The sequence below is a fragment of the Rattus norvegicus genome, chromosome 1 (assembly GCF_021556685.1).
Source record: "Rattus norvegicus strain SHRSP/BbbUtx chromosome 1, alternate assembly SHRSP_T2T, whole genome shotgun sequence".
NCBI lineage: Eukaryota > Metazoa > Chordata > Mammalia > Rodentia > Muridae > Rattus > Rattus norvegicus.
This window is the reverse complement of record NC_141534.1, coordinates 151,079,679-151,106,997: the sequence shown is the minus strand read 5'-3', so window position 1 is coordinate 151,106,997 and position 27,319 is coordinate 151,079,679. Positions and strand designations below refer to the sequence as shown.

Sequence of the window (27,319 nt, the reverse complement as noted above, 5' to 3'; positions counted from 1 at the left end):
TTGTTTGTTTTGAAATAGGATCTTACTATGTAGCCATGACTGACCTGGAACTCACTACATAAAAGAACTCACAGAGTCCCACCTGCCTCTACCTCCCAAGTGCTGGGATTAAAGACATGCTTTAAAACAAAAAATAAAAGCATATCACAACTTACAAGAGTAAATAAGAGACCAAATCTAGGAATCCATGGGTTGGAAGGATCTGAAGTAACTGAAAACACAGAGGATGTGCTTAATGAAATTACAGGAAAAAAATTATACTACAGAAAAAGACAATTGCAAGGGGCATTTAGAATCGGCAGTTGGCCAGAGAACTCCATTATACATTGTACAAAAGTACAAAAGAAACAACGGGAAAGAAATAAGAAAACAGTATCAAGTCACAGAAGCAAATGTATCCAGAATAACATCAGACCCTCTCAACAAAAATCCTGAAAGTCAGGAAAGCATGGAATAATAGGTTTTAAGTCCTGCAGGGAAATAACTGCCAACCTGTCAAAACTGCTTTTTAAAACAGATGGGAAAACACCATCATTTCAAACAAGGACAAATAGTAGCAATTCATGACCACTAAGCTAGCAGCACTACAGAGTATACTTGGAGAATCACAGAAGGTGAAGAAACATAGACTAGCCAAGCAAACAGTAAAAAGTAAATTTCGTGACAGAAATATGTAGGCAAAGGAGAACTAAGGAACAGTCCATTGTGTCCAATACAGCAAGTAAGCAAACTCCTAGTCTGAACTGGGGGAAATGAACATCCCACCTACAACATTTATAGGAATTAGTATGCCTCTCTCAATAATAGCCTGAATTGCTAGGAGTGATGATGCCCGCAGTCCCACTACTCAAGAAGTTGAGGTTGAAAGGTAGGCACAACTTTGAAACTAGCCCGGACTACTAGCCTCAGCACCAGAATGAGAACCTTGACAAATAAATAAATAAATAAAAGAAATAGTAAATAACAATGATTTTAGCAATTACCTAAAGTAAATTATCTTCAATTCTCAGTTCAGAGAGGTAGACTAGTTGACTGGACTGAAAAATAAGAACCAACTGTCTTTTGTCTCCAAGAACAAACCTGTGTGGTACCACTCAGTTTACGAAGTGAATAGGACACTGTTATTCTGATAATTGCTAAAGTAGATGTCAAATCAAAACTAGAAGAAACTAAGATGCTACTTATTAATAAAAAGATTACTCACTTAACTACAGATTAATAAAAAGTATATAAAATGTAACAATCAGGCTGGAGAGATGGCTCTTTAGACGTCCTGAGTTCAAATCCCAGCAAACACATGGTGGCTCACAACAATCTGTAATAAGATTTGATGCCCTCTTCTGGTGTGTCTGAAGACAGCTACAAAGTACTTATATATGATAAATAAATAAATCTTTTAAAAAAGTAATAATTACATGCACTAAAGTTTGGATAGAGCTCTTAAGTTTCGTAAAACAAACACCAATGACTTAAAAAGAACATAGATTCTGATATAATTTGGGTGATTTTGATATGGCACTCTCAACAGTAGGTAGGTCATTCAGACTAAAACTCAATAAAGAAGCTTTAGAGTCCAATTTAGATGAGACCAACCTTACACATCCACAGAATATTCCATCTGTATTAATTACTACTCTCATGGCTGTAACCAAATACTTGACAAGAGGTATTTGAGGGTAGAAAGATTAAGTTTACGGTTTGAGGAGATGCAGCCCACCGTACTAGGAAGGCATGGCACAGGATGGAGGAGAAGGCAGGCCACATTGCATCCATTATCCGCAAGCAGAAAAAGATGAATACTGCTGTCCAGATTCATGTTTCCTTTATTCAAAGCCTCCAGCCAAGAGGTGACGCTGCACAGTCATTTAACCTTTTGGAAACGCACAGACATGCGGAGGTGTGTTTCCATGGTGATTCTAAATCTGATAGTTAAATTGACAATATTAAACATTAAACTCTCCAACAGCCAGAAAATACAAATTCTTAGCAGAGCTTTCTCTAAAATAGATCACAGTTTAGACCATAAGGCAGGTCTCCACGAATACAAAAGAATTCAAATAACCCCCTCCCTTTTTTTATTTTATCAGATTATGTTTCTAAAGCATTTGCACTAACACAGCCACAGTCTGAGAGGTACTTCCTTGAAACCTAACTTCAACTATAGTGGACGCCCAAGTTTCTAGTCAGTGATTAGCCATACTTCTAACATCTCTGGCCCCAGAGTCTATATGTTTTCCTCCCACTCTTTCATTTGGAAATCAACTAACATTAACAAATCGAATTCTTGTATCTACTGTGAAGTGGACGACCCCCACCTCCCCACCAGTACTGTATGGAAGAAGGCAGAGACAGAAGAACCCCAAGACTTTAACACAGTCGTGGCACACTTTTCTAGATGAGGGCTCAAACTCCAGCCTTTACAGGCTACACAGGCAGATGAGCTAGGGACAAAGCTTCTGAAGTATCCAATGACACCAGAGGAGCTGGAGGCAGACCTAGACAAATAAATGGGGTCACTGGGTGGATCCCAAATTGAAAACTGGAAGTGGGGTCTGGCTGGGAAGCTTTGAAAAGGGGCGAGGCCTCAGAGATTATGGAAATAAAACACCTATAGGGGCGGGGCTTTGGGTCTTGGGCGTTTTAGGTGAGACCAGTACCTGGGCCCAGGTGCTAGACCCGGAAGGGGGAGGTTTAGACATAGGGGCGGAACGGTCTGACAGTTCCGGGATGGAGATGGGAGGGTGGAGGGTGGAAGGGGGAGGATCAAGGCGAGGCGTGGACAAGACGCCCTTTCGGAGGCGGGGCGAGGGCGGGGCGACCCCATGATTCGGGGCACATCTGGGGCAGGGCGAGGGCCGGGCGATCCCAGGGCTTCCGCACATCTAGGGTTGATGAGGAAGATTGCTTTGTATATCCGAACCGAAGCGGTGGTCTTGGCTTCGTGGATTTCGCCGGAAAAGAAAACCGGGTGGTCCCAGGGCGGGTGCCGGGTGGTTCTGGGACAGGAGCTGGCCAGGAAGGATGCGGGGCAGTCGAGAGGCGTGGGAATGGGGTGGTCCTGGGGCGGGTGCTGGATGGTATGGAGGGTAGGCCCAGGGTAGGGGAGGAGGGAGGGGTGTGGGGCGGTCCCGGGGCGGGTGTTAAAAGGATCCCTAGGGTAGGGAGGCGGTCCCAGGAGGGCGGGGATAGGGGTGTGTGCCTGGTGGTACCGGGTAATGGTCAGGGGAGGAGCGGGTGAAGGGGAGGGCAGTCCCAAAGTTCCGGGCGGTCCCTGAATCTAAAGGCTCTCAGCTAGGCTGATCTTTGCCCTAAGCATAATCCCGCTAGCCAACCCCTACCCGTTGTGGGTTCTGCTGCCCAGTGCTCTTCAGCATGTCCTTTATTCCGGTGGCCGAGGACTCCGACTTTCCCATCCAAAACCTGCCCTATGGCGTTTTCTCCACTCAAAGCAACGTGAGCTTCAACATTTGGGTTCGGGAGTGGGGAGGTGGAAGCTCTGGTGGATTTCTCCCCCAGTCTCGGTGAAGGGCTCCTGTGGCTCCAATGCCTCTCAGAACCCATAGTTGTGCACAATACTGAAAATTCACTCTCGGTATATGTGGGGCTGTGCAAGAACCAGATGCAAAGAGAAATGGGAGCTATCACGCCTGCACGGGCAGCAGGCCTATGCGATTGTGTCCCAAAAGGGGTCACATAGTTTCGCAGGCTATTTCCTTACGCTGGGTGGTCGTTCACTTCACAGCTTAGCCCTTGATCCTGTAACCTCGAAAGTACCAGCTGACTCCCATAATTTTGAGCAACTCCTCTGAGCACTTCCTGGCCTAGAGATTGCGTTCTAAGACACCGTTTTCTTTTACCTCTAGCCTAAATTCTTTTTGCTCTAGAGTGAGCTGCTAGGCATTCACTGAACTAATCAGCAAGTCTCATGGGGCAGGAGAAATGAACTTTGACTTGTACACATAGTCTGACTTGAAAGAAATCTTTGAAAATGGTTTAGTGGAGCTGACTTGTTAGCAAATACATAAAACGGATCCTTGGGTGGGAAAAGCACATCCCCCTGAAATGTCTGTGGTATTTTCTGTTTTTCGGGTTAGTTTGTTTTGGGTGGTTTTGTTTATTTGTTTACAGTGTTGATTCAGCTTTGTAAGCTACAGAACTGTGGGAACTGCTTGCACCTAACAGAAGTTAGGAGTCTGAGTATCTTTGCCAGGACAGACGGGTAGCACTGTGGTAAAGTGCTTGGCTAGCGTGCACCAGCAAAAGGAAGAAAGGAAGGAGTGGTTCCTGGTACTTGATACCTTTCTCCACATCTGTTGTTCTTTTGTATCCTGCCTGTGCCGAATGCCTTGGTCCGAAGAGTCAACTGGTGGTTTCACAACCACCAGGCATGACTAGATGTTGCAAGCACACAAAGTTAACTTGTCCTTTCCACATATGAGGTGTGTGGAGGCTTAACCTGAGCCAGCCAACCACCTTCTGGAAGCAGAATACTCCCTCTGGCCTCTTCTGATACTTTGCCCTCAGGAGACATACTCTCATCCTTTTCTGAGAATACCAGTGGGTTTGGCAGGGACATTATGCAGGCAGGCACATTGTGAGGACTTGACTGGGTAGTTAAGAGGGTTGCTTTCCCAGGGGAATCTGGAGTTACTGTTCTTTGATGTGTGGCTAGAGGCTTTGTAGACACAACGCTCTGCATTTTCGTCATCTTGTTTTTCATCATCTTGTTTTTGTTGGGGAAGGGGGTTGTTGTTGTTGGTGGGTTTGTGGGGTTTTTGTTGTTGTTTCCCTGTGTAGGCCTGGCTGTCAGAGAACTAAATCTGTAGACCAGGTTTACCCCGGACTCAGAGATTGCCTGCCTCTGTATCCTAAGTGCTTGGATTAAAGGCATGTGCCACCATGTCCAGCTTCTTTTTTATTAGTAATAATTTAAATTTCTGGAGCATGTCATACAAGCACTGTATCTATATCATTCCTGTTGCTCCCTCTCATCTTTCCAACTTCTCTCTTCCCTCTCCCAAATTCACAATCTCTGCTTTAGTCATTACTGTTACATGTATATTCATATGCATGTATAACCCACTGAATGCTTTGTTCATATGTGCATGTATCCAGGGCTGACCACTTGGGATTGGACTGCCTATTCAGATGTTTGTCCCTGGAGACAACCATTGACTTCCTGTGGTTCGTCATCTAATGGTGGGACCATGTGGAATTTCCCATCAGCAGTGGCAGGTCAACTGGTGTCATTGTGCTCGTCTTGTTTAGGCAACTATACTGTCAAGAGTTTCTAGGTACATTTTCCTGGTCATGTCTAGCGAAAATGATCTATCAACAGGTGTCCCAGGCCTCTAGCTCTTACATTCTTTCTGTTCCCTCTTGGGCGATTTTTCCTGAGCCTTAGGAGTATTACAGATGTGTCTTAGGGCTGGGCGCCCCATGATGAGTTGTTTTCTACATTTTGACAGGATCACAGGTTTCTATCTGCTGAAAAAAAAAAGTTTCTTTGATGAGTGAGAGATACACTTACCTGCCAGTATAAGGATACATATTTAGAACACACTTAGATATTTTATTGGTTTAGGAAAATGACAGTAGTGGGTTCTCCTCTTGGGTCTGTGTTCTCTCCAACAATGGTCAGCTGGCTAGGTTTTTACACTAACAGACATGAATTCCCTCCTTTTGAGCAGGCCTTAAGTCCAATTACAGCTGTTGGTTACCCTCAGAATATACACTATTATGCCACTATTACAGCATTGTGGAGATCTTGCTATCCCAGTGATTGTTGGGATACATAGGCATTAGAGCTGGGTAAGGCTACTCATAGCTCTCCTCGCTTGGCAACTTATAAAGCACTAAAATGACTTAATACAATTGGGAGGCCTTGTTCACACATGACTAGGCAGGTAATGCCTGTGATCAGGTAACAGATGACTTAGTGAGAGGTTCCTTCTTGCCTTCAGCAAGGCATAGGATGATTGCCTCTGAGTCTTTCCTGAACACCACCTGAGTGGACCCCCCAACTTAAGTAAATTCAGCTTGCTGATCTTTGTGGCTGAATGAAGGCCCAGGGAATTACAGAGCTGAGAACACACAGGTTCTCCAGGGAAGCTTCTAAGGTTTATGTGGCCTTAGTCTACCCCTAATCCCTGGGGGCTTCCAGGCAGCTACTTCTCTTAGCCCACTGAAAGGAGCACTGGAGACAGACACAGCCAAGGATTCTACATCTCACCTCTCCTGGATCTCCTAGAATATGGCAGAACTGCTGCTTCAGGTGCCAAGGAAGCCTAGCTTAGGACAGAGTTCCAGGAGGTGAAATCTTCCAACATGCTCAGTGCTGTGAGGTCAGAGACCAGCCTTGACAAGATATTGGGCCTCTGTGTTCATTTGAATCCATGCAGAGCTCTTACAGTGCATAAAAGAAATCCATTTGGTCTGAGCACTGTGCCTTCTGCAGTTCCCTACGGCCTGAGTTCTGCTGCATTTAAGCTACCACAGAGCTGATACTCCAAGTTACTACATGTGTAACACTCACTGCTCTGCTTCATAAGAGAATGGCCCTGAGCAAAGCCCTGGGCCGAGCATGAAAAGAGGTTCGGGTTCTTGGTAAGGTGATGAGCAACTCATAACTAGAGATCATGGCTCTGCTTTCTTTCTTGTCCTGGATCCCGTCTCAATGGAATCCATGAGTCCCTAAGTAACTGTGCTGTGACTGTCAGAACTGACTGTCACTCTTCTCCTAGCCAAAGCCACGGATTGGTGTGGCCATCGGTGACCAGATCTTGGACCTGAGTGTCATTAAACACCTCTTTACCGGACCTGTCCTCTCCAAACATCAGCATGTCTTCGATGAGGTAGGACATTGTGTCATGGACTGTCTCTGTCTCACCACCTACTACAAATGACATAGCATCTTCATAGTCACCAGTTATTCCCGGATGAGGAGGAGCTGTTCTGAGACACACAGGTGGCATGAGGTAGCCTCGACACCTTAGGGCAGCTTCTCAATAGAATGTGAGCTCCTGAGTCCAGTGGGTCTCTCCAAGTTGCCTATGAGGTGAGACTGTTGTGTTAGCCTGGTTCCTTTATATACAAGGATGTTCATGCTTTGGTCTTTGGAGGCTCAGGAAAACCTTGAGAAAAGGAGCCATGAGCCTTGCAGTCTAGATTTTAGGGTAAAGCTTGAGACACTCATCCTGGCTTCTATGTTCATGAATGATGACTGCCCAGTACTTCAAGGGTACAGTCCTGGGGCATCCAACCTTGCTTGTGTGTCTGTGTAGGATGCCTACCCTGTCATCCAGGTATGCAGTTGTGCCTGGGGGCAGCCAGCTTGTCTACCTCGTCTGTGTGGGATGGATGTAACTTTCCTCCCTTGTCACAGCTCAGCTCTTAGGGTCTGCTTTTCCCTGAAACACAGGCAGGGATAGTTGTGGTATTTACCAAGTACCTCTTCTGTTCAGGAGCTTTGCATGAATCCTTTCTGCCAGTCCTCCTGGCCACCCTCTGCTACAGAGCCGGCATTGTTGCTAGATAAGTGGGACTTGTACAGTTCAAGAGTTGCTGTCTGCATAATAATAATTGATTGTGAGATGTAAATCCAGAAGTGGATGGGACATCAGGGGAGGTGACAGCTTTCTCTAGCTCTAAGCAGAGAGGGCAAAATGTAAACAAAGGTCCCAACTTGTGAATGGATGCAGAGAAGTCAGGCTGACAGGAGGGATGGTCTAGGGGTTTTCTCAGGTACAACCTCTTCTATTCCTGTTTTGGTCTTAGACAACTCTCAATAGCTTTATGGGCCTCGGCCAAGCGGCATGGAAGGAGGCAAGAGCATCCTTACAGAACTTACTGTCTGCCAGCCAAGCCCAGCTCAGAGATGACAAGGAGCTTCGGCAGCGGTGAGAATACATGGAAAGAGTGTCATGTCAGGGGAGATTAGGCCTGGGTAGTTGGCAGTGCCCTTCTGCATGACTGCTTGGTTACTTGTCTATCTATCCTGGTACAGTCAGGCCCACTCCATCCATCCCCACAGCTGGGTTGCATGCTGGTGGGAGGTGTCTGGGCCTGGAAGACTGGATGAAGCTCCTGATTCTGTGTTTCAGTGCATTCACCTCCCAGGCTTCTGCCACGATGCACCTTCCTGCTACCATAGGTGAGTCCTGATTCCCTGCTTTGCCAACCCGAGTAGCTTAGTGGGCCTAGATAGCTAGACGGATGTGTTGGAACCCCATATCTTGGTGGAGAGAAAACAGATCAAGAGCTCCAGGATTGCTAGCTGATCCCAATGTGACCAAGCTCATGGAATAGTGAGCCTTGGCTCAGTTGTCACAAGCCTGCTCTCCCAGAGCAGCAGCCTAAGTTTTTTACTACCTGCATGGATACCTGTATAGCAATTTGCTTCATCTTCCCAGATTTTGAGGTAAGCACTTTGAGCAGTCAGGAGAGAGGTGTTTTGAGGAAAACCACAGGACCCTGCAGGGAGCATGTATACATTTGACCAGGCATTTGGTTTGACTGATTCAGCAAGTTGCTGTCAGTATAGTTTCATAGCCTGAAGCAGGTTTAGGCTGCTTCATCTCAGTATGACAGCAATGAGGGGAAGCCTTTGCTCTTGCCTGGGCACCTGTGGTCTGAGAACTGTATAGCTTTGCTGTGGGAAGATGGAGTTTCTTGAACAAGTCTCCCCATTCAACAAAACCTTTCAGAGGTGCTGGTAGCCAACAGCTAGGCAGAAGGTGGGCTTGAGGATGGGCTCCTCTCTTGCTTCTCTATAGGACTGTGCTATGTGTTTTTTATAGCAAGCCGTTTGTTTTCTAGGGATCCTTCATCCTTCCCAGGTCACTGATGCTGTAGCCTCTTGTTTTTACTGTTATGGATGTGATTACTCTTATGATAAATAGTCTCACTGTTATCTCTGTCCACAGGACTGAAGGTGGGAAGTAGTAAGCACAGCTCAGACTGTCTGCCTTTTGCTTAGCTGGCTCCCAGACACTGTTTCCTCTCCTTATTCTGCCGCTTATACTTCTAGTCCAGGCGCTGGGGTTGGGGTACTCAGCTTTGCTTTGTGGGAGGATGCAGAAGGTTTAGGAAGATGAGTAAGCAAACTAGCCTAAATGGATTTTCTAGTAGAACTTAGTAACTCACATATGGGAGGGGATATCTGCTGTCCATGAACCCCCAAGTTCAGCTCATCACAATCAACAGACACTGATAGACAAGTTCAAATACAAAGGCAAGATGCTTTATTCTAGGTGCTAAGGGGCAGGCACATGACATGAGAGCTGAACCAGGACTTCCGGGAATGGTGACATTGAGCAAAAGTCTCCATACATGGAACTAGAGGTCCACCCCAAAGAAGGGTTCAGTAATGGGGCCTTAGACTTGCCAGGATTTAAACCAACAGGGATACAGGAGAAGTGGGACTAAGGGGCAGGCATATATTAAACGAAGATGTAGCAAGGGTTGTGCATGTAAGGGTCACAGCTCAGGGCCACAGTCTGTCATATCCACCCACCTTAAGCAAGAGCCTGGCCTGCTGTGTCCTGTAATTCTGACTGTATTGTCCATTTTTTTTTGGACATCTATGATATGTGGTATGAATTGGGAGGGGCATAATGGCAGCTACTCTGCATTTAAATTTCCCTGTCTGACTCAGAGTGTGTGGAGTTACTTTCTTTTTCTGTGTTAAGGGGTCCTTGAATCTTGAAGAATGGTTTGAGGCCCTGCTTTTGGACCTGGACTTCCTCCATCTGGGTGACTGGCTGTTTTGGGTGTTCCCTCTGCAGGAGACTACACGGACTTCTACTCCTCTCTGCAGCATGCCACTAACGTTGGCATTATGTTCAGGGGCAAGGAGAATGCGCTGTTGCCCAATTGGTATGTCCTAGACCAGATGCTGGGATAAATTCAAATCCAGCTGTCTTCTCTACAATATGTTTTTCCCAGCAGCAAAGACCCTCTTTGGTCAAAGTAGCCAAGGGGAAAACGTAGAACTGATGGTGTTACAGCCTCCAGAAAGAACAGGCCCAGCTTCTGGTTCCCTCAGCATGACTTTAGGTGTCCTGGGCTACCCAGACTATCACTGGCCTGTGGATAGGTCCTTTCAGCTCTCCTCTGGAGAACAGACATGGAGATTTGACTTCCTGTGATGCTTGGTCCTCTACCTCCTTTCCTCGACAAGCTGCCTGTTCTGTTACTATTGCGCTAGCATTCAGAAAAAAAGATCAGAAGTCTAAATTACGTTCAAGTATTTTAGAGTTCAAGTATTATCTCTATAATAAAGTACTTGTGCATGGTGGGGGGAGGGGTAACACTGTGGACCACTCTGATGTTAAATAAATGCAGGCCAAAGGCTGAGGCCCTCAGTTTGGTTCAGATGAAGGTAGGGACCAATTTATTTCCTTACTCATCCTTGCTCCTCACTTTCTTATCACTGGCATTTGACTAGAGGAGTTCTAGTATCCTGATGAAAGCCAGCTCTGTTGGGGCTAGACAGTCTGCCGGATCATCCCCCACCCATCCCCACCCTCCCCCACCCCGAAGTCATGCAAACAGTTTCTGTTTGGCTGGGGATAAACACAGCCTGGACCTGTGCAGGGCAGCAGTCTGTCATTTCCACCCACCTTAGGCAGGAGCCTGGAGACAGGCCCAGCCTGCTGTGTCCGGCAAGTCTGATCCTATTGTCCATTTTTCTGGTGCAGTGGACAGTGCTTGTGGCTGTATCACTCCCATCTGTTTCTGTCTTCACATGGCTGACTCCTCTTCTTCATGTCTTCTACCTTGTACCAGGGCATTCTAGTATACTGGGATGCTCAGATGGGGCCTGGGCTATTAGTTACATCTATAAAGACTATTTCCGCATCTTCTCGGGGGTTGGGGTGTGGACAGACCTTTTGTGGGGTTGCCACTCACTGCACTGCAGGCCTAAGCTTTTGCTTTATTCAAACAACCATAGGTATTTATCACAGCCTGTCTTCTGTGTGTTCGTCTCAGAGCACTCCTAGCCCCATCTTACTTGTTCTGATATTTGGGGGGAAAAGCTCTTTTATTTCCTCTCCATATTCTTGTTTTACATTTTGTATTTTTATACATAGTGTTAGGGGTCAGCCATTTTTTTTCGGAGCTGGGGACTGAACCCAGGGCCTTGTGCTCGCTAGGCAAGCGCTCTACCGCTGAGCTAAATCCCCAACCCCCATATTCTTGTTTTATAAGTATCTTCTAACAGTTTGCCCCAGTGTTGGATAGCTATTTGCTCTGAGCTTTATGATTTATTCCCTTTTATTGGAGATGGGCAGAGTCCACAATGGAAGCAGAAGAGCTCTCTGTCTGTGATCAGAAAAACCTAGGTTATTTATAGTTCCCCCCCTCCTCCCCCTCTTCCTCCTCCTCTTCCTCCTCCCCCTCTTCCTCCTCCTCCTTTTCCTCCTCTTCTTCCTTTTCCTCTTTCTCCTCCTCTTCCTCCTTTCCCTCCTCTTCCTCCTCTTCCTCCTCTTCCTCCTCTTCCCCCTCTTCCCCCTCTTCCTCCCCTTCCTCCTCTTCCTCCTCTTCCTCCTCTTCCTCTCTTCCCCCTCTTCCTCCCCTTCCTCCTCTTCCCCCTCTTCCTCCTCTTCCTCCTCTTCTTCCTCTTCCCCCTCTTCCTCCTCTTCCTCCTCTTCCTCCTCTTCCTCCTATTCCTCCTCTTCCTCCTCTTCCTCCTCCTCCTCACTGTATAGCTAGCTCTGGCTTTCCTAGAACTTACAATGTACAGGAGGCTGGCCTCAAGCTGGTGGTACTCCTTCTGCCTCTTATCTCCTGAGTACTGAAATTGCAGGCATGGCCTGCCCTCTTTTCTTCTTAAAGTTGAATCATTCCTGCTACCCACCTCACCCCCCCCATATGATATACCACACTTCTATCCATTCTTCTATCATTAGGCACTTGGGGACATGTTTTATTTTTTGAATAATGAGTGTATGTCGACTGTTCTTTCTGAAGTTTGGGTACCCTATCACCACCCTCCTTTATCAGGCTCCACTTACCTGTGGGATACCATGGCCGAGCTTCCTCCGTTGTGGTGTCTGGTACCCCAATTCGAAGACCCATGGGACAGATGAGACCTGATAACTGTAAGTGACTCCAGTAGCCTAGCTCTGCTCTGTTGCTAGGAGCTCTGTAGCCTGGTGTTGATGGTTACTTTCATCTGTCCTCTTCCCAGCAAAGCCTCCTGTGTACGGTGCCAGCAAACGCTTAGACATGGAGTTGGAAATGGTGAGTTACAGCTGGAGCTTTATTGAGTGGGGTCCACAAAGGCCTGTGGCAGTAAGGCAGTCCTTCTGGGGCAGCAGTTCACACCTGTCTGGCCACAAATAGCAGCCCTGTGTCCCCATGTGACTACTGAATGCATGAGGCTCTTTCTTCAGATTCTGTGTTTGTGAATTCTCCCACTCCCTAAAACTTATTTGCAACCCAAATATTAACACAAGTCATCACCAGGCAGAGAGGTGGAAAATTTGAGTCTCCTGATACACACACTTGTCCCCAGTTGAGGTCACACCAGGCTCTCTGTCTTCTTGTTTCAGGTCTCACGCTATAAAAACATGCTAATTTTTTTGGTTTGTTTTTTCCTTATTTTCCACATTCCTATGTGATTTGAGCTGCTTTTAGTATTTATAATGCCCCCTAAATGGAGGTCGGTTGTGGTCCTCTAATGGCCGGAGGGCAGATACCCCTTGCAAAGACATGTGTTAGAAATGTCTCACTCATACCTAAGTTGTAGCCGTTGATGGGGAATGCAGTGTTGATGAGCCAACACTATGCTATCTTTAATAAAAAGAGGTAAAATATGGTTAGGTGAAATGGCTTCCTGGTCATTTTTAGTGTTGTAGTCAGAGGCTAGGAAAACCTAGCGTGTTATATCTTGTGGCAGCACCAGCTCCCTTGTTCTGTCATATTCATGGTGATTTTATACAATGTCACCTGAACAACAAGCGTCAAATAAATGGACATATCAACCTTGCTGACCTGCCACCTTTTCAGTGGCAGGGCCTGTATCACTTTAGAAAGACTTACACCAAGGCTCCACTCTTTATTTAAATTAAGCACTTTATTTTGAGAGTGCTGAAGTCTCACATGTGGTTATGAGAAATGAGGTGGAGATCCCCTGAATTGAAAGAAGTGGGGTCCTCCATGCCTCAGTGCCCTCGACTCTTTTCTGTGTATCTTGATGCTGCTGCTGCACTGTTTAAACCTTATCTCAAAGACAAACTAAACTGTGACCCTAGTTCCATGAATGTAATGATTCTGTGCTGTTCCAGGAGCTCCCTCTCCCCCGCATTTAGTTTCCCCAGACATGGTTGGTGGATGTTCTCTTGGTCCATGGCTATCGAACAGGTGCCATTCCTTTGGGGACTGTGAGGTCAACTTGTCAATTCTCCTGGCATGAGCATGCCTGATACTTTCATTCTTCACAAGTGTCCTAAGCTGTCAGTTATTAGGGTATGGGGTATGGGACAGAGAAAGAAGCAGAAAGGTCCGAGGTGCCCTGACAGTCAGGAAGAAACCGTCATGGGGCTGGGGAGAAAGGGCATACATGAGTACAGTGCCATCTTAGAGAGCCAGTGAATTAGTGCCAGGTCCTCAGGCAGCCTTAGTCCCCGGTTGAACTTTGAAAACATTTTCCCTTTGCTCTGTAAGCCACAGTGACCCAGAGCAACAGGTCATGTAGATTCTAACCAACTTTCTCCACGGCAGGCTTTCTTTGTAGGCCCTGGGAACAGATTCGGCGAGCCAATCCCCATTTCCAAGGCCCAGGAGCACATTTTCGGGATGGTCCTCATGAACGACTGGAGTGGTAATGCCTGGTGGCCCAACTTCCTCTGATGTTCTGTTCTGAGGGGCACACACAGGACATGAGGATGGGATAAAAGCCTAAGTACTGCAGGGGTGGGTACCCTACAGACCTGTGGCTCTGTGGGTGTGGGCCAGTCAGAGCTTCCCTGAGGAGCTTTCTCATACATGGAAGGATGGAGCTGACAGAACCTAAACCTTTATCAAGCCCTTCACACTCCACTCACTGTTGCCAGCACCATCACCAGCTGATGAAGAGCTGAATATGGGGATTTTAGCCAATGACTGAGTTGAGACTTAGCCCAGCATCTGAGTCCCAGCTCTGCACCTGATACCATGCGTAAGAGGAAGTGGGTTCAGAAATCTTGGGAGAGGGCCTTCCCCCATTCAGGCCCTTTATAGGGATTGTCCTTCATTGTACCCCAACACAGTGCCTCCAAGGACCTCTGTCTTCATACTGAATACCCTTCTTTTTGTTCTCTGGGAGATCTGGTTGGCCAGAGCCCTGTAGAGAGGTCCATGTAGGTCAAGGGCAAGAAGCAACTTGGAGTGACTCTAAGCCACTGTGAGTCTAAGCTTACTGTCTTCCCATAGCTCGAGACATCCAGCAATGGGAGTACGTCCCCCTTGGGCCATTCCTGGGGAAAAGTTTTGGAACCACCATCTCCCCATGGGTGGTGCCCATGGATGCTCTCATGCCCTTTGTGGTGCCAAACCCAAAGCAGGTAAGCACTTTCTGCTGAAAGCCCTGCTCTAAGTTCCTGTTTCTGCCCTTTCCTGTTGCCCTCTGAACAGATACTGAGACATGGTGGTTCTTTGGAGGATCCTGGTGCACCATCCAGGCAGCCATGGTCCGAGGGTTTTCTTCCTCCAATACAATTCATAGAGAAAAAACATAATTTTGTAGTTTTCAGAGTTCAGGGAAACTACCTGACAAAATGCTAACGGCAAAGCTGCCCCATTGCGCTATTTTGGTTTATGCAATGGCTCCCTCTAGAGTCTAATTTGTAGACTGCATTTTGGGATAGAGGATATAAGGAGGAAAGTGTGTGTCTCCAACTTGGTTCCCAGCACAATATCCCACCCCTTCACTACAGTCACCCTGCCCTTATAGTCAATACCTTGAAGGTCCTAACTTCTCTCAAATATGGCTCTGGAAAATGACCTATCTGGTCCTCCTGTATCTCTGGGCCTAACTCTCCTCCAGAGGGTTCTGTTCTGCCCCTGTGTTCTGCTGCACTTTCTCCCGGACTCATCCATGTCATTTTATGCTTGAACACGCTTGGGACTTTTCCCCTGCAAATTGGTCCTTTGTAAAAGTCCCTGCAGGGTTTTCACTCTGTCTCCTTGGATCTTCCCCAGCTGTTCCCACCACAGCACCCACCTCTCCCCTCTGGTGGTCTCCCTCCCCTCTGTCTCTCACGCCCTGCTTTCCTTCTCATCTTCTGCACACCCAGGACCTGTTGGGCCCCTGCTTTTAGTGGACCACATCCTCCTGCACAGTCCTTCCCCCAGGCCTATCTTCACAGGGATGCCTGGATGCTGACTGCCTCTGTTCTCCCCAAGTACTGTTTAAATACAGCTGTAACCACTCTTGCCCTTTCCCAACTAGTCAGCAGCCCCCCCCCCCCCCGGGCCAAAGCAGTTTCTAGTTTAACCCTTCATACACTGGGAAAGGAGCTGTATTCACTACAAGTATCGCCAGTCACATTGTTACCAGTGAAAACGCACAGCTGTTCCGACTACCCAGAGTGATCTTAGGTCCTGCTAAATGATTTGTGTGTTGTATTTTGGGACAATACTGTTTGTCCAATAGGCAGCATACTACCTGGACATCAACTGCCTTCCCACATGTTGCAGCACCAAAGATGGCTGCCAGCTTCACTTCTTCCAGTCACTCCACCTTCCAGGACATCCACCTTGCCCTCACTATTGTCCTAGCCTTTTCCTTACAGGTTCTATGGCCCATCTCTGATCTCCTATTGTCCCCCTCCCAAGTCTGTCCTCCTCCAGCTTCCTGAAGCATTGTTACTTCCTGTGACCTCTAACCTACTTCTGTACACACACACACACACACACACACACACACACACACACACACACACACCGCAGCTTATTTTCTCAAATGTGGCACATGTGACCCCCTGAATCTTACAGTACAACCAAGGACAGTGTTCTGGGACTGGGTCCCTGGAGAAGAAATACTGTTGCCACACGGTACACTCTGTACTGGAGAGCAGAGGCTGCTGGGAAATCAGTCCTCCTGATAGCCACATCTTTGATGTGCTCTTCCCTTTTAGGACCCTAAGCCCCTGCCATATCTCTGCCACAGCCAGCCCTACACATTTGATATCAACCTGTCCGTTGCTTTGAAAGGTATGTTATGGGGTGAGTAGTGTTGCCTAGGCTCAGCAGGCAGGCACGGGAAGGCTCTGTTGTCCCAACGGATCCTGAACTTTGCCGGGTAGAACTAGAGGCACCTGCTCCAGCTGTATGGAGCTCTTGTAAAGAAAAGTGTGAGAGCCATCCTCCAGTTCCGGTGCATTGTCCTACACTGGAGGACCTCGTCCTCTACCCCGCATTTCACTCTGCAGCCTTTGAGCCATCGTCTACCTTGTCTGTTCACATTTGTCACTGCAACCCTGATGTGTGGCACATTTCATCAAAACCCTGTTTAAAAGCCTGATCTTACTGGCTCATGAGAATGAGAGAAGTAGGGCTCTGTCATGACTATATCCTGGGCAGCCAAGACAGCCACGTTGATAGCCTACCTCCGCTGAGCCTGTCTGCAACTAAGCTGTGGTATGAGGGGCTAGCACTATAGGCCAAGCTGTGATGTGAGGGGCCTACTATGCAGGCTGTGGTGGAGGTCTAGTCTCAGTTCTATTCTTGTCCCCCTTTTGCCCTAGTTTGTCATCTGTGAAACGGGAACTATAGCATTGGTTTTTTTTTTTTTCTTTTTTCTTTTTTTCGGAGCTGGGGACCGAACCCAGGGCCTTGCGCTTTCTAGGCAAGCGCTCTACCACTGAGCTAAATCCCCAACCCCTGTAGCATTGGCTTTATAGATGATAGTGAGGACTACAGCAATGGGTCCTGAACAGAACCTATAACTAGGAAGGGGCAGGTGTCATCTTCATGTTCAGGGTGGAAGACCACTTGCCTGTGGGACACATTTAGAGATATTAAATTCCCCAAGGCCGAACTCTAGCCAACCCCTTATTCGCTCAATTTCTCTCCTTTTATCTGTGTTCACACAGAGGCACCAGTGTGTCCTTATGGCCAGTCCCTGACTCCTGGGAGTAGCAGGAGACTTGGTTTCTTGAGGATCGAGTAGCAAGATGCTTCACCTAGGAAAGATCTCAGAGCCACCGTACCTGTTCCATCCTTTCAGGTGTCCAGTCAAGAAGCTGAGGCTCAGAGAGGAAGAATTACCCAGAGTCACTGAGATAGCTAGGGCCAGGGTGGAACTAAGTGGCAGGGTTGTAAATTCCACACTAGTGCTTTCACTCACAGGCATATCCTTGAAGTGTTATCCCATCTTGCTTTTGTTCTGAACATTTCCCTCTATGTCAGTGAAGGGCGCTGTTATGGAGGGATGGGATGGGAGTGAAAACACTTCACATCTGGCACACTACAGTGCTGAAGTGACAGTTCTGGGGTTCCACGCTGGCAGCAGAATAACAGGGTTGGAAATCAGCAATGTGGGCACTCTGACCTCCCATGGGATTGCTGACCACACCTCCTGTTATAGAGGGACCGCAAGCACAAAGGGAAGAGCTAGGTTTGGAGGTTGCAAGTACTTTCTAGTAGTTCATACTGTTTCAGAACATGGCAGCATTTGCTGAGCTCTTGCATGGAGAAAGGACTGCTGGCATCAATGGTGAACTATTACACTCTCTATCACTACAGAAGTGTAGCAGGTAAACCAGCTATCCCAAGGGTAGCATGCTGTGCTTGATCAAGGTCACATGTAGGTTTCAGTCTGTATTGTCTTCAGTGGCCTGATGGATATCAGGAGAATTGTTGTAAAAAGTACTTTGAAGCTATGCCTAGATTCAGAAGCACACATGCTTCTGTCAGCTAGTGGTGCTTGCTCAGGTTGATAGCATGGGTGCACGTCTTTGCCCTTCTTAGACCAGATGGCTTCAGTGGTCATATCCCAGTTCTGACATCCTCCAAAGCCTACTGTTCCACCGACAACGTGAAATCATATCAGAGAGCAGGAAGCAGTTTTCTTCCTGGTCAGTAGGACTAAATCTGCATAAGTATTACTTCTCAATTTCTGACAGGAGAAGGAATGAGCCAGGCAGCTACCATCTGCAGGTCCAACTTTAAGGTGAGTTTGGGGGCCATCAGACTGCTTTGTGGAAGGGAAGAATGTGACAGGAACAGGGGATATTCTGTTCCACTTGGGAGGGACTGACACATCAGCCTGGAAGCCCGTAGTCTCCTCTACCCTCTTCCTTTCTAGAGATGCTTGACATCACAGAGTTCCCTCAAGATGCAAGCTGCTGCACAGAGATGGCCAAAGTTTCCTAGGTGCATTTCCCATCCTATAAAGACCAAGCCTCTGGATCCCATGTCCTGATAATCTGGGTTGAAGAAAGTGCTGTCTGTGTGTACATGAGGGGCCCTGAAGTTGACAGGGGGTGTTTTCCTTAGCCAACCTCCACCTTATTTTGGGGACAAGGTCTCTCAATCTGGAGATCACTGATTGGCTAGGGTGTCTATCAAGCAAGTCTTGGGGGTCCTCCTGCCTCCACCTCCTTAGTGCTGACATTACAGGCACACAATGCACCCTGATTTTTAGGTGGGCCATAGGATTTAATAAAACATGGGCCCTTGTGCCTGTGCATCAAGCTTTACTCACATGGCAGCCCACTTATTCTTTAAGCAAACATTTTTGAAATATTTATTATTTTTTACATTGTGTGTGCATGTGTATACACATGTGTAAACACTTACGGAGTCCAGAAAAGACTGTTGGCGTTATGGGGGCTGTGAGACATCTGACACAGGTGTTGACCAACTACCTTGGGTTCTACGCTAGAGAAGTATGTATTCTTAAATGTGGGGCCATCAAAAGGCAGGCTTTTTATTGAAACAACAGCACACACATATACAGATACAGTACAGATTTGCAAATGCCAAAAATTGTACATGAAGACACTGAGGAGTTTTCACAAAGAAAGTATACCTATGCATCTAGTCTGACTCATGTTGGAAAGGGGAATTCCCAGCCCTCAGTAGGTTGCTGCCTCATTTCAGCCATGCTTTCATTTCCCCAGTGTAGGCCCCATCTCATTGTTTCTGTTGCTATACAGTAACTTTGTCTGTTTATTAGTTTAATATGGATTGATATAGTGTGTATCTATTCTGCTGGGCTTCATTGTTGCATGCTGGATTTGTGAGGTTCAGCCACATTGTTTGCAGTGAGAGCTTGTCTCATTGCTATACAGGATACTACTGTGCCAGCTCTACAAAGGGTGATGGCCATTTGGTTGCTTCCATATTTTGGCTATCTTTGAATTACTGTCAATAATGTAGTACACATCTCTTGGAGTAACATGTGTATATTTCTGTTAGGTATATATCTGGGAATAGAACTGCTATGTCATAACACACACATTCACACACACATAAAGAGAGAGAGAGAGAGAGAGAGAGAGAGAGAGAGAGAGAGACAGAAACAGAGACAGAGACAGACAGAGACAGAGACAGAGACAGAGAGACAGACAGAGACAGATAGACAGATAGACAGACAGAGATCACATGTACACATGTACAATGACAAATATACACATGACAAAGCAAAGTGTATAGTTCAGTCTACTGAATATTCAAACGGAATAGTTTTGAATAACTTTCCAAAACGTTTATCCAAGTGGATTGATTTGGTTACTTTTCTGTTGCTACTGTAACATACCATGGCAAAAGCAACCTAAGGGTTTATTTGAGCTCACAGTTTGAGTTTGAGTCATAGCAGCAGCAGCTTAAAGTAGCTGGTCACATCACAGCCACAGTCAAGAAACAGAACAAAATTTTTATGCTCCATTCCTCTCACCTTACGTTCTATCTAGGACCCAGCCCATGAAATGCTTTCCTCCAAATTTAGGGTTGGTCCTTCCACTTCCATTAACCCTCTCAAGAGAAACCCTCACAGGCGTTTCCACAGGCCAACTGAATCTGGAAAGTCCTTCACAATGGCTTCTTCCTCAGGTAGTTATAGAGTATATCAAGTAGGCAACTGAGATTAGCCAGCACATGGACACTCCCACTAGTGATATCTAAGAAATTTTGCTGCTTCATGTGTAGACAACATGTAGTGTGTACCTTTTCAACTCTGCCATTTGGGGGCGTTGTGACTTCTCTTCTGTTTTCCTATTGGCTAATGCAGCTGAAGACCTCTTCAAATGTTTATTGGTCACTTGAAAATTCTATGCATGGATGCATTTGTTTTACATAACATTCCTTCTAGATAAAAGAAGTAAGGAGGTCTTACTGAAGAGGAACTAAGGGAAGAACCCACTTCTGAGGACTAGTTGTTTGCCTGCATGGTTGTAGAAGGGAGATCCAGGAAGTCGTGTCATCTAGAGGCTCAGGCATCTGAATGCTTGAGGCTATCTGACTCTGACATTCTGTTCAAATAATTTCAACTTCTAGGACTAGGGTCAACTCCAACGCCTAGGCTGGAGGGTGGTCAGCCAGGCCTTGGTACTGCGGGAAAGACAAGCCACCAGGAATGCCTCTGAGAACTCCCAGGGTTGAGGTGGCCATGAACATATAGGCCTGATAGATAACCAGGCCCAGATTTCAGGCATCTTGGAAAAGATTGTTGGAGAGATGAGAGAGAATGAGATTAGGGCTGGTGGACAAGGTGGGCTGAAACCTCAGCAGGTGGGCAGCAGGTCATCTAGAGGGACTAAAGGAAAGCAAAATCTCAAAACAAGGCAAGCATAAATTACAAGTATGTGTGGAATGCAGAGCGCAGGAAAGGCATGCAGAAGCTGGTTAAATCCTTCCCAGAGAGCAGGATGCCCACATACATCCTTCTGTGTTCCTGCCCTCAGCACATGTACTGGACCATTCTGCAGCAACTGACACACCACTCTGTTAATGGATGCAATCTGAGACCTGGGGACCTCTTGGCTTCTGGAACCATCAGTGGATCAGTGAGTCTCAAAGGACCCATGTGGGTCACCAAGCCAAAGATAGGCAAATTGAGCAATTTGGAGGGTAGAGTGCTTCCCTGCCACACACAGACCAAGATAGACCTGTGTTAGAACCAGATCTTAACTCTGTCTCCCCAGAAAGCAGCAGTCACTCTATCTAATCCTCTGTCCCCAACCCCCAGGATGAGGACACTTCATAGTTGCATCCTTCTCATCTGTCCTTGAGCTACCATGACTCTGGGAGGAAGGGTGCGCAACCTTGGAAATCATGGTGTTAGGGGTAGTGGTGGTGGATAGGTTAGCTTCACTGTGAGTCCCTGGCCATGTTGACTGGGGGGTGATAGTCTCTTGCCAGTGGTAGAATGTGGGATATGACAATGTCTGGGGTTGTTAGCTGCAGTGTATGGATTAAGAGGGCACACTGGAGTGAGCCTCTGGTACACTCTAGGCACAGGACCCTGAATAGATAGCAGGCTTACAGGAAGAGTGAAGGCACAGCCTGTCACCAGGATATGTCCAAAGTGGCCTCAAAGGTTTTATGGGCCCCTGGTTCTCACTATACCGTCCACACTAAAGCTGACATATTGCCAAGATATAAATACATGCCTCTTTCCCCCTTTCTTCTTATAAAGGACCCTGAAAGCTTTGGCTCCATGCTGGAACTGTCCTGGAAGGGAACAAAGGCTATCGATGTGGGGCAGGGGCAAACCAGGACCTTTCTTCTGGACGGAGATGAAGTCATCATAACAGGTGTGAACCATCTAACCCTGTAGGCCAAGCGTATCCATCTGACAATGGAACAGTCTGTCTCCTTTGTCCTTATAGGCCTTCCTGAATTCTGTGTTTTCATGATATGCCCTGGCCTAGAGCCTGGGTTCCTGGGAACTTCATGTCTTAGTGTCCACACAGGGGAACACTGAGAATCTGGTTTGCATCCCTTACCACCACCTGCAAGCAGTTACCCAGTAGTGGTTGGGCCCTGACTTTCTGGACTATGTCCAAAACAATGGCTAGGGTCTGACCTGGAACTGGAGTTGGGGAGGGCATGAGGTAGTGCATCAAGGTCTCAGAAACTCCTTTCCAGGAGGTTGGGGACCTCATATCTTTTGTTGCCACTCTGCCTTCCACACATTTATTAATAGCAAGGAAGGCACTGTCTTGCTCAGAAGACCACTTCTTGAGTCAGAAACATTCCAGTGACCTCCCAGAGACTCACCCACAGTGTGCCCATTGTGGTACTCAAAATTCTGTGACTCAGTTGGTCTCATCTTGATAAGGCCAAGTTGGCATTAGATCTATAGGATTATGTCAACAGCTTTGCCCTTGATCGATGTGCCCTGAGACCCTGCCCATGGAGGGCATCCAGGAACTCCAGAGATGAGGATACTGGCTCACTCTTCTGCCTCATTTGTGGACTGTTGTACAGGGTACACAGTGAGATTGGCACTTCAGACAATGAATAAGAAAGTCATTTCCCTCTAGGCGACTGATCTATAGAGTCCCAATTCTTTTCATTTTTCAATACATCTAAAGCATTAAGTATATGTTTCAGCTAAAATACTTGAGTTAGTGATGATGTATACCCAGGTTTTCTAGTTCTCTGTTGTTTTACCCAGCTGTTTCCAGAGAGCCCAGTATCTTGACCTTTCATTGATGGGATGTTCTCTGAGGGGCATTCCTCTATGGAGCTTATAACCATCTCCTACCTTTCTACCCACTCTACTTTCAGTCTACCCCCACTCATTTCCTCTTGTGTATCTTCTGGTCTCCCACACTTCCTTGATGCTATCCTAGTACCAATAGTCTGTCCTGTGAACTGGAACCTTGGACCCATCTCTTAGGGTCCGATGACTATCTCTGTGCTGTTACAGACCCCACTGATGCACAGCTGGAGCCCTCACAAAGCCTCTGCAATAGATCCATCAGTCCTGCTCGTAGGGTCCTTAGGCTCGTTCCATACACTTCTATTCTGCCCTAGATCCTCTCGTGGTACCTCTTCCTCTCCTGGTACCTCTCTTTGCTGCCTCATACAATCTGTTCACTTGGCATGCTATTCTGTGTGGCCCACTCAGCCTCTGCTGTCATAGGACTACATTTCTTAGAGCCTGTGTACCCTTAGCCTCAGCCTGGCACAGCCTAGTTCAGCCTTCTTGACCACACAGGCAGTCACGTCTGTCCTTTGCCAGCAGCTTTCTCGGTGCCATTCTAGTCAGCAGCATGCCTATCAGCTCCTATACCAAGCCAATAGCTCCTGTGCTAAGGGCTCATGAGCTTGATGGTTTTCTCTTACAGTTCTGGACAGCAGACATCTGATATACAGGTGGTGAGAGGGCTGCACTCCTGGAAAGAGGCCCCAGAGAAAGGCCCCTTCACCTTAGGCATTATAAATCACACGTAGATGATTGCAAGTATAGGGACGTTGTGTGTGAGCCATCCACAAACTGTTCAGGGGCTTCCTCTGGAGATGCCAGACGCTGGCTACATTTATTAAATGTCTGCAGAGCTTAGCTGTGCTGGAGCTATTTCTACTTCCACTTCATTTTTTACTCACCCAAGCCTTTAGGAAATGTGTTGTTGCCCCAGTTTTGCGAAGTTAAAAAAGAAAAGAAAAAGAAAGAAAAAAGCTAGGAGAGAATAAGGGAGGTGAATCATGGCAGATCACACAGATAGCAAAGGCAGGATACAGTTCTGTTGTGAGCTGCTCTCTCCAAGGCTAGACCCCTGTATGTCAAGCATGTATCCGAACTGCTGCATGCCAGTTTTATCTAGTATTGCTTCAGTGCCTGCCAGCCAACCCAGGTTCTTGCTGTGGTCCTATGGATTGGGTGAAAACACTTTTTTTCGAAGTGTTGATGTTAAAATGAAGGGGGCAGGGGGGTGAATTGGCCCTTTAATGTCAGTATGACAGGACCTGAATAAGCTTCATCTAACAATGCTGTCCTATCCAGGCTGTTTTCTTGATGGTTGTACCACAGAAGGTATGGAGAGTCCTTTGCAATGTAGTTGTGGGAAGCAGAATCCACATGTGCCCTGGTTTGTCGTCCCTTGGCCATGAGGGACTGTATACTGCCACCAGCGCCTGTATACTGTCTTCCAGCTTGACATGTTCCGGGTGTCTTTGCCTCTTTCCTAGGCTTCCTCTGACTTGTCTTTATCTTGTCATTGTCCTGCTTTCTGCCCTCTCAACGGGGAGACAAATTCCCATATCAGTCCTTGATAGCCGAATATATAGTAGCTTCTCATGTAGTTCATGTGATGCTCTGGACAAAGTTCTCCGGGGTACCCAGTCCTCACCCTTCATATACAGAGACCATAACTAAACTGCATTCTTAATCAGTGTCAACAGAAACAGTTACAAGCAGAGCCAGGATTTGAACCTGGTCTCCTGCCTGATTGTGGCCCCTGTCTGTGAGGGGACAGCATAGGAGAAGGTAAAGCAAACACTATCAGTTTGAACAAGTGGCTGCAGACATCAGTCCCCAGCCTTGGCATTCTGTTCTGTACTTGCAAGAACCTGTTTCTGGGCACTTCTATGCCCACTGTCTGAACCATTGTGACACCAATCTGTTTCCCACAGTCATGTGGTAGTGGCTTCTCTTCATATTTGCCTCAGTGTCTGTTATTCTTCACCACACAAATGTGCTGCCCCTCTGTTCCAGAGAACCACTGGGCTTCTTGGCCTCCTTTTTTCTTCTACTGGCTGCTGGGATTTTATACCTTTCCATTTCTTCTTTTTTATATTGAGGAGCAGGAGGCACAGCTCCAGGGAGGGGTCCTGAATCCAGATTGGGAGTGTGTGATAAGTAACATGAAAGGCAAAGCCATGGGTTGGCTTCTAAGCAATGCTACCTTTGTCTTCATGATGCCCCAGTTAACCCTCTAGCCTCCATGTGCCTCAGGTTCCAGATAAGCAACTCCATCAAAGGAGTTTTAAAAATCTGTATTAACTTGATTCTGTTGCTACCCTACTGAAAACTTCTGTCTGTCCATTTTCACCAAGACTAAGATTCAGCCCTTAAGATGCCTTCTTGGAGCCCTTTGTAACTGTCTTCTCATGGTACCCTCATGACAGTCTTATAGAGCAGAACTGACCGATGCATGCCATGCCTATTTAATGAACTCCACTCATCAAAGCCCAGCTCACATGTCCCTTTCTCTCTGCACCCTTCTTTCCATTCTGCTCTGCCAATATACATCTGTCCCTCATATCTTGTCCAGTCCTGATGCCCCCACTAAATAGACCTTCCGTTAAAACAGGGACAGGCTTCTCCTTACATTAGCCTCACATCTGTTGAAGAAGAATGGAATAGATGACATCATAGTTGAGGATCTTTACTTTAAATGTTATCCAAATGTTGAATCCAATCCCCTACGACCACGGAAAATGGATTGCCATTCCTTGCAGAGTGGACTAAGTTCTGATGAAACACATTGCTCTACCATCTAGGTAACACTGAGAGGGTCCTCACATGGACCAGGTCCTGTCCTCAGAATTTTGTACACACGTCATCCTTGCAACAAGTCTGTACAATGAAGTTGACATTGGATCTAGTCACAGATGAGGAATCTGAGAAGGGAAGCAGGGAAGCTTTCCTCAAGGGAAGCTAGGCTTTAAAACTCAGGGAGTTTGACCCTAGGCTCATTTATAGATATAGACCTAGAATCTAGACCCATATGCGGAGCTGAGAACCCACAGAAAGGCTGTGGAGTGTGGCACTTCTGGGAATCCATGACTGTGTGGTGAGCCTGGGCTCCAGCTCATGTCCTCCTGGGAGGTTCACATATGTATGTTATGTTGACATGCCTGCCTACCTCTGACTCCCATGATATCTGGTCCTGCAGCTACCTGGGGCTGCATCCAGGAAGACTCCAGCAATGTGGCTGATCCCATTCCTACTGTGTTTCAGGTCACTGCCAGGGGGATGGCTACCGTGTTGGTTTTGGCCAATGTGCTGGGAAAGTGCTGCCTGCCCTCTCGCCAGCCTGAAGCTCCAGAATCCACAGAACACAGCCTTGCCTTGTGAGGATCATACTGCAACTGCATGAGTCAGGAATGAATAAAGCTATTTTGATTGGGGAAGTGCCACAGAATTCTCTGTTCTTGGTTTTGTCCCTTGTCTCTGTTCTATGGAGCCAGTCAATGGTTCATCTTTTTTTTCAGGTGAGAGGCTGAAGGCCCTGGAATGTGGGAAAAGAATGCCTCCTGAAGTAGTCAGCACTCTCCAAGAGATATGACCTGTGTGGGTGTTGTGGGTGTGTGTAATGTGGTGTGTCTGTGTATGTCTGTGCATGGGAGTATGCATGGGCATGTGCATGAAGAGAAAGACACTCAGATATAAACACACAAAGATAAGTAGATAGATAGATAGATAGATAGATAGATAGATAGATAGATAGATAGATAGATAGATAGATGGATGGATGGATGGATGGATGGATGGATGGATGGATGGATGGATGGATGGATGGATGGATGGACGGACGGACGGACATACAGACAGACAGACAGACAGACAGACAGACAGACAGACTATTCTAGAGACTTCAAAATCCTAATCTGTAGTGTAGGATATCTGGCAAATTTCTCTTTGTTGCTGTCACCACATAACCAAGTCCTGAGCTAAGAGTAGGATGGGCAAGGGTCCTGATACTTGCCTCTCTCCTTCATACCTATTGAAGCCCAGAAGCAGCCCTAGCTGAGGTCTTCTGTCCCCACCCACTCTACACTGTAGCCCTGGCCATTTCTGGATGATCACAGGAGACTAGATATCCATGACTCTTGGGCTAGAGAATGAGAATGCCAAGCATGCAAATAATTGATGCCCTTCATTATTCATCCATGAGCCCTGTAGCTTCCTGACTTTCCAGAGTCTTATGACTTTCCCAAGTTTCTTGTTTGGCTTGTTTCTTGAGTCTCCTAACCCTCACTCCTGCCTTCTTTTGGAGGAAATAGCTACACAGCACTCCACCCCTTCCTCTGCCCCTCTCTTCCCTCTTCTGAAATGTTCCTTAAGCCTTAGAGAGGATGTCTGATTATTTTCTCCCATTTGTATCCTAGAATAATTGAGCCACTATATATCACAGCAACAGTCACCAGTTTGACCCATTGTGAGACTCCACACTAACCCCTGCTCACTGTGAAAAAGAAGGTTCCTCCACAATGGAAGTTGATAGTTGCAGTGATCTAAGAATATATGCACAAATGTTTAGGGTTTGACAGGCACATATTTCTGCTTAATAAACAATAGTAGTCACTTCCCCAACTGCAGAGATCCGTCCTGGTGTACAGTTTCAAATGTAAGTTCCCTCTAATACATAGGACT

At 46.8% G+C, this 27,319-nt stretch overlaps 1 protein-coding gene across 2 annotated transcripts; it reads left to right on the top strand.

Annotated features, from left to right (window-relative positions):
• The first annotated feature begins 3,272 nt into the window (after positions 1 to 3,272).
• On the top strand, positions 3,273 to 26,087 carry Fah (fumarylacetoacetate hydrolase). 2 transcript variants are annotated; one of them, XM_087549784.1, is made up of 15 exons: positions 3,315 to 3,453; positions 5,116 to 5,294; positions 6,744 to 6,854; positions 7,777 to 7,898; positions 8,103 to 8,152; positions 9,786 to 9,876; positions 12,007 to 12,104; positions 12,194 to 12,246; positions 13,729 to 13,828; positions 14,419 to 14,549; positions 16,125 to 16,200; positions 18,114 to 18,160; positions 20,895 to 20,996; positions 21,629 to 21,746; positions 25,904 to 26,087. In XM_087549784.1, exons 4-15 carry the CDS (start codon positions 7,795 to 7,797, stop codon positions 25,981 to 25,983), a joined length of 1,050 nt encoding a protein of 349 aa, XP_087405910.1. In that variant the 5' UTR covers positions 3,315 to 3,453; positions 5,116 to 5,294; positions 6,744 to 6,854; positions 7,777 to 7,794; the 3' UTR covers positions 25,984 to 26,087.
• The last annotated feature ends 1,232 nt before the right edge of the window (positions 26,088 to 27,319 follow it).

Excerpts from the sequence above, each read along its gene's own strand:
- Fah (XM_087549784.1), top strand. The coding sequence starts at position 7,795 with ATGGGCCTCGGCCAAGCGGCATGGAAGGAGGCAAGAGCATCCTTACAG. Across the intron at positions 12,247-13,728 it reads TAGACATGGAGTTGGAAATG|GCTTTCTTTGTAGGCCCTGG; the intron begins GTGAGTTACAGC and ends TCTCCACGGCAG. Across the intron at positions 21,747-25,903 it reads AGATGAAGTCATCATAACAG|GTCACTGCCAGGGGGATGGC; the intron begins GTGTGAACCATC and ends ACTGTGTTTCAG.